This window comes from Pinus tabuliformis, chromosome 2_2 (genome assembly GCF_031772625.1).
Source record: "Pinus tabuliformis cultivar Carrire ecotype Pingquan chromosome 2_2, CPIR1, whole genome shotgun sequence".
NCBI classification, from domain to species: Eukaryota; Viridiplantae; Streptophyta; class Pinopsida; order Pinales; family Pinaceae; genus Pinus; species Pinus tabuliformis.
Window position 1 is genome coordinate 185433210 of NC_142300.1, and position 7520 is coordinate 185440729.

General features: G+C 45.6%; 1 protein-coding gene across 1 annotated transcript; it reads left to right on the forward strand.

Annotated features, from left to right (window-relative positions):
• The first annotated feature begins 256 nt into the window (after positions 1–256).
• Positions 257–6223, forward strand: LOC149192008 (uncharacterized). The gene is made up of 3 exons (XM_089406809.1): positions 257–1664; positions 2136–3161; positions 3261–6223. Exons 1-3 carry the CDS (start codon positions 257–259, stop codon positions 6221–6223), a joined length of 5397 nt encoding a protein of 1798 aa, XP_089262935.1.
• Positions 6224–7520: the final 1297 nt, after the last annotated feature.

Here is a 7520-nt window from a genome sequence, read left to right on the forward strand (position 1 = left end):
ACATCAATACTGGACGCTCTCCGTTACAGATGCCTGCACTTCCGCCGTTCGATGCTGCCGTTCGATGCTGCCGTCTTGCTGCCGTTTGGTTCCTACCTTCAGGGCTTCCGATTACCTTGAGGTCGTTCACAGTCAGGTAACCTTCTGACGTTATCTGCACTAGCATCTTGGTTTACCCTGGGGTTTTTACTGTGCCGTGTTACTACTGGGAACTCTCCTCCGCTAGACTCGCTCACCGTTTCGAGAAGCCGTTACCATGGATGACTTGGAAAGCGTAGACTACTCCGCGGATCCCTTGGAAGGGGTCTCCATCTGGAGAACCCCCAAAGCCAGCTCAGACGGAATGTTGTATGGTGATATATTTGGGATATATTCACAGTATGTGCATGGTGAATCCTCCAGAACTTTGCCCGTGATTCTTCCGGAGGACCCCCCCACCTGGCCGGCCCTCTCGACGCCTTCTCATTCCCCGGCGACCCTAGGGTTTGTGGCTGGTTCGACATCCCCATCCCTCGGGTTAACTCCACCGTCTTTTGGTTTATCACACCCGCTGCATTACTCTAACCCTGTTTGGAATACCTCTGATTCTACAAGGTTATTTGGTCCCTCACCTGGTTGTTTTTCATCCGTACCTCCCCTCTCGGACCCCCTATCTGGCATATCACTCGCCCCCTCCGCTGGTATCCCCGCTACCTTACCTTCTTCCATACCTTCTCATTCGCCTCCTTCGGCTCCTTGCACACACCGGACCCCTTCTCAATCAGGAGGCCCTAGAAAGAAAACTAAATGCTTTAAATCTCGGGAGGCTGATTACTTTCTCAGGCTGGAAGAGGACATTAAGTGGGGCGAGGCCATGGATTTTGCGGACCGGGTCTTAGTCGGTCGTATTAGGGGACGGAACTACACGGCGGCACGTTTGAAGGCATGGGTTACTGAGGTCTGGGGACACCACTTGGTCGAGCTTCCATTTGTACAGACTTTTGTGCGGGGATGGTTTGCATTCCGTTTCGCGCGTGCCGATCACACAAACTGGGTTTTGTCTTCTCACTGGCATTTTGACCACGCACCTGTGTTACTCAAGCGGTGGACTCCATTATTTGATCCTGAGACGGAGAAAATTGGGATTGGCCCTATTTGGATTAGGCTTCCTGGACTCCCCCTACAATATTGGTCGGAGGAAATTTTCAAACGCATTGGCAACGCTCTGGGATCCTATATGGGGTATGACAATTCATACCTCCAGACTGGTATGATGGCCTATCCCAGGATTCTTATTTATATGGATACTCGGGGAGGACTATATGAATACATTACCATCCAATGGAAGGATTCTGCGCGAAGGCAGATCATCGACTACGAGGGCATACCATATCGTTGTCGCAGATGCCACAAAGTGGGGCACCTTTACAGAGATTGCCCACTACTTCGGAAATCCCCTCGGCAAGCACAGGAACCGACCACGGAGATTGATAATCCTGCTAAGACGCTGCCTGATCAGCCAGAACAGCCTTCTGTCGACCCTCATTGCAGCTCCGGGGATGCTGAGCAAGCCGATGGAAATGACCACATCCAGACAGCTCTGGATCCTACGCCCCCGGTACCGCCTTCGTCCACAGAGGCTCAGGAGCACACACTGAACCCTCCAAAGGACACTGCGGTTATGGGTATGTGTTTAATTTCTTCTCCCATCTCTTTGAATTTACATGCATCCTGCACTTCATCAGACATCTCTTTGGCTGATCCGCATGTTTCTCACCTTCCTCATCTGATGACTCATATATCTCTCTCCTGCTCGATTCCCCCCCCCCCCTCCCATAGCTCCCCCTCCCCTGATCTCATCGACCTCTTCTGATCCTAAGCTATCACCTCGGTACGCCCTTCGTCCCCGGAACAGAGATAGGGGACCTGATGTGATCGGCCTTGATTCTATTAACCCTCCCTCGCATTACAAATTAGGCCGTGGTCGTCCATCCCGCATTACTAAAGCCAGGAAGACTACTGATGAGGAAGTCGCCCTCGGCCGACAGCATACCATTATTGGGGCCCTTAGAGCAAAGGATGGCCCTCCCCCGCCTTCTTTATGAAGATCCTCTCCTACAATTGTAGGGGGTTTGCTAGTTCCGCTAAAAAACTAGCGCTCAGGAGGCTTATTACCTCGGACCATCTGGACATCATTTTCTTGCAAGAAACCCTCTGGCCTTTGGATATACTTGTCCGTACCCTATCTTCATGGCTTCCGCATTGGTCATTTTATGCTCTTGATGTTGCTGGCCGGTCGGGGGGCCTGGCTGTTGGTGTCTGTAACAAAACCATAGATATCAGAAATTACTGGGGCGGCAAGGGGTACATTGGTATTGACATTCATATCCATACTCTGGATCGGGAGCTTCGCCTGATTAACGTCTATGGCCCCTGCACTGATAGACTAACTTTCTGGAGATCCTTATTTGAGAGGCAGCTGCTACAAGATAACAATATTATACTGGGAGGTGATCTTAACTTCTCACTGGGACACAGTGAATCATGGGGGCATATGGCACAAGTGGACTCCCTCTCAGAATCTCTATCCTCTCTCTTGGAAGACCACCACTGGGTCGACATTCCGACAGCCAGACTTCAGTATACCTGGACAAACAATAGAAGTGGAGAACAAAGTTTGGCTAGGAGACTGGATCGCTTCCTTATTAAAGAACAATTATATAGTGATCTTCCCAGGACCAGACAATGGGTTGGATCGGGGGGTCTATCAGATCACAGGCCCATCTATCTCGAGCTAGATGGTCTCACTCACAAGATTAAAAGTCCCTTCAAATTCAATGCAGCATGGCTTCGAGACCCAGCATATATACAACTGGTACAAGATTACTGGCATAATAATCCTATTAGGGAGGATGAAGACTTACCTACGGGTTTTGTCAGGAAGTTATCCGAGCTGAAGCTGGCTTCTAAGAAATGGGCCCATCAGAAGCAGTTACAAGACAACCACACTCTAGCGGAGGCAGAGAGAATCATATCTGAATTTGAAACCTCTACTTCAGGGAACTTTAACTCGCCAGAGGACAAGGAGCAGTTTAATCTTCTGATAGCCCAACGCACAAAAATTCTGAAGGATAGAGAAGAAAGTATGAGATTGAGAAGCAGGGCTATATGGCTCACTGAAGGTGATGACAACACTAAATTCTATCATAAATTTGCAAATGGGCGCAAGGCTATCAACACAATCTAGGAACTTAGAGATGAACGGGGGCACATTATATCAGAACAGCGTGAATTGGCTAGACTGGCATCTGATCATTTCCGAGGCATATACAAGGCCCCAAGGAATGCAAATATACTGGAGATCATGCGAATTGCAGAGCTCTTTCCCAGATTTGTGGACCATGAAGACTCGGAAGAAATTCTCAAGGAGGTGACCATGGAGGAACTTGAGGCTACTCTGAAATGGTTCAAGAAGGACAAAAGTCCTGGGCCAGACGGATGGACAATTGAATTTTATATCTCCTTCTTTGACATTTTGGGCCAGGACTTGCTAGGTATTGTAGAGGATAGCAGGAAAAGAGGTAGAATATCATCTGCTATAAAATCTACCTTCATTGCTCTCATACCTAAGACGGATAACCCTGCCACATTTGACGAGTTCAGACCAATTTCATTATGTAACTGCCTTTATAAGATTATTGCTAAGATTATTGCCAATCGTATCAAGCCCATACTCTCTCAGCATATTTCTTCTGAACAGTTTGCATTCTTACATCACAGGCAGATACATGAGGCCATTGCTACGGCCCAGGAGCTCTTGCATACACTGCACACCAAGAAACAGAAGGGAATGATCCTCAAAGTCGACCTCACAAAGGCTTTCGACCGAACCAATTGGTTGTACCTAAGGCTTCTGCTCACTCATATCGGCTTCCCTTTTGAATTTATCAAATGGATTATGAGCTGCATTCTGGATGTTCCTTACAGTGTGCTCCTCAATGGAGAAGCGACACCTTTCTTTACATCTGAGAGAGGGCTTCGACAGGGTTGCCCACTGTCTCCTTTACTGTTCCTGCTGATCATGGAGGGACTGAGTAGGATCATCTCATCCACCAAAGCTCGTCGACAACTCACTGGCATCAAAATAGCGGAAGATCTCTACCTTACTCACCTTCTATTTGTGGATGACATCCTTATCTTTCTTAATGGCAGCATTGGTGACTCTACCTCCCTTCATAACTCCTTCCGACTCTTCCAACGGGCTACAGGTATGCAAATTAATCATAACAAATCTTCTATCACCTCTGTTGGATGCTCGACACATGAAGGTATCTTTGCCTCACAGCGCTTCCCATTTTCTAATCTGGAGCTGTCGGATGGTATTAAGTATTTGGGATTCAGGCTGAAGCCAGCAGGTTACAAGATTGCTGATTGGTTATGGCTCATCGCCAAGGTGGAGAAAAGACTACAAGTTTGGTTTCACAAATACCTCTCGAGAGCTGGTAGACTTGTTCTCATTAAGGCAGTTATAGAAGCAACTCCAGTGTATTGGATGGCCTTGGCCTGGATACCCAGAGGTATACTGAACCGTTTACAGAACATATGCTGTCGTTTCCTATGGAAAGGACACCATACAGGCCGTATTTTTGCATGGGTCAAATGGGAAACTATCACTAAACCTAAGAGATGGGGAGGCTGGGGAGTCAAGAGATTGGCCATATTCTCCAAAGCACTGGCTGCCAAGCTTGGTTGGAGCCTAATAACAGCGGACAGCCTCTGGACCAGGGTGGCACATTCTAAATATATAAAGCCATTGTCTACTCTCGATTGGCTTTGCACCAGACCTGGACACAACACGCAATATTCTAATATTTGGAAAGCTGTTATTGATTCTATCCCTTTGATAAGAGAAGGCATTACATGGCGCATAAAAGAAGGGAATGCGGTTAGGATCGGGGTGGATCCCTGGGTAGGCTGTGGGAATGCACACAGACTCCCGGTGGATCTGGTGCGCTTACTTAATGACAGAGGCATAGTATATATTAAACATATTGGGGACCAAGACAACACCACATTTCTGCAGCAGGCTTGGTTGACAGACAGAGCTTTGAACTTGCCACACCAGTGGATTGATGATTGGAAGGATTTCACCTCTGCGCTCAGTCAGGCCAATATCAGACTCCTGGACGGGCCGGATGAGATTATATGGGCACATGCCAAACATGGTGCATACACTCCTAAGTTAGGATATCTTAAACTTATGGAGACCTTCATGCCACCTGACATTCACAGTGCATGGAAGTCGATCTGGAAATTAAAGGCTGCTCCAAGAACTAGACTCTTAATGTGGAATATTATATTTGACAAAGTCCCGACTGGTTCCAATCTCATCAAACGATCTTTCTACGGGCCATTTCTTTGTCACCTCTGTTTAGCTGCTGAAGAAACTACGGAGCACCTTTTTCTCTCCTGCACTGTGACCACACACATTTGGCAAGACATCACCTCACATTTCCCTCATCTGAATCCTTGGCGCGGGGCATCCCTTCTGGAGGCGTGGTCATCCTGGTGCACTGAACATCCTGGCAAAGCCAAAAATCTCCCTTTGCTGATCTGCTGGGCTATATGGATAGCTCGCAACTTATCGATATTTCAATTGAAGAGAACCCACTGGCCCTCGGTCATCCTTTCCACGGTTGCTGATTACAATCTTATACCTGATGATATTACCATAACTACCCCTCGAACTCTCTCCCCGATTCCCATTGATCACACCAAACCTTGGGCATTTTTTGATGGATCGGCCCAACCTGACGGATGTGGGGGGGGTGCTACTCTTCATTTATCTGACAGGCATAGTTTTAAGATTCAAATATATCTTGGCAGAGGCACTAACAATTACTCTGAGCTCCTTACAGCTAAACATATTATCCATTTTGCTATTCATAAAAGATGCCGTCACCTGCAGCTATTTGGAGACTCAAAAGTTGTTTGCAATTGGCTTAACAATGCATCTCATTGTCATGCTTATGCTTTAAGACATATTTTGGAGGAAGCCAAGAGACTGACTATGTCCTTTGAATCTTTTACCTGTCATCATATATACAGGGAGCAGAACACCACTGCAGATCAACTCTCCAAAGAGGCTGCGCACAGAATAGGAGAAGATTGGTGGATTCAGGAGGACACAGAAGGCACCTACTACCAGTACTATCACCGCCCTTTTGTAGAACCACATGTGTGATGGGCTATATTGCCCATTTATATGATGATAGGTTATGATAGTTTTTTGTTTATTTACAGTTTACTGTAGATAAAGACTTTCTGTACATCTTCAGATATATATAGGATATATATGCTCTCTTCGAAGAGCAGGACATCAAATTTTGATACTTTTCTCAGATACAACATGCTCCCTGCGTGGAGATATAACAGAAATAGTGAACTTGACAGGCATACTGCCTGCTTTTGAATATGCCTCGGCATCTACAGAATGTAATTTTCTTAAACATTAATGGAAATTACGACTTTTTCCCAGGGGAAAAAAACTTCAGGATTGTATTTCTCTATATATGCTTTCATTTTTATTGTAAAAGGGTTGGATTTTTGTCCCCAACCTTGATATTTTTGTAAAGATTGATATTACATAGTTTTAAATCAAGGGCTTCCTGCTTTAGCCTCTAACAAATTTTGTTGTTATGTGATTGCTTTCCAGTGATTACATAATATTTTTCTTCATACATTTGTGGTTGTGTAGATATTTGGGAAGGGCTAGGTTGAGTGTCAACCTCATTGACATCCCTTTGCAAAGTTATGTTAATTACTCCAAGTTAATTAATTGAACAATTTGTTTGATCTGATTACTTTGCATCATTAGATTGTTGCTTCTATTCAATTCATATATGTTTTGATGTTTCACTATAGATATTCTTTTATACGCTTCTATTCTTATTAGGTATTGTAGATAATCATTATGAATGTTTATGTTGCCTAATATCTGTTTATGTCTTCCATACTCAACTTTCAACCTATGTTAGTCTATCATAGTTAGATGTTTGCACTCTGATCAGGCCTTTGAAAGATAGGGCCTTATTTGTTAAGTAGGGATTTGTGACTCATTAGCAGCCACCCATCCAAAAAGCCATAAATTTGACCACGTTTCTTCATAGGCTGTTGTTCAGTGACAATTGTTACACAACAATTTGTCACCGTCCCCGTTACCCCTCTCCCGCATCTTGGAGGACTCATTCCGGGACCTATGAGAAGTGACATGACCTGCAAACACTTGCATTGCATTCCCTTGAACTTGAGCTTCATTTGCCCTGAAGACATCTCCTGCTAAAAACCCCTAAAAATAGCCCTTTTTCCATTGGCGCGGTTCCATAGTGCAGCCCTCGCGCAAATGGGGGAAATCCTCCAAAGAGGGCGCGCCAGTTGGCGCTCTGTCACAGAGTCGTACTCGCGCCAACCATAATCAGTGGTGTTTTTTAACAAACAAATGGCAGAAGATTCATTCTAACAAATTCTTGGACTGAATCTAT

What these genes read in the sequence shown, in the direction of transcription:
- LOC149192008 (XM_089406809.1), top strand. Translation starts at nt 257, where the DNA reads ATGGATGACTTGGAAAGCGTAGACTACTCCGCGGATCCCTTGGAAGGG. An exon ending in AAAGGACACTGCGGTTATGG is followed by an intron (nt 1,665 to 2,135) that starts GTATGTGTTTAA and finishes CTAAAAAACTAG; the next exon opens with CGCTCAGGAGGCTTATTACC. An exon ending in GGCTATATGGCTCACTGAAG is followed by an intron (nt 3,162 to 3,260) that starts GTGATGACAACA and finishes ACATTATATCAG; the next exon opens with AACAGCGTGAATTGGCTAGA.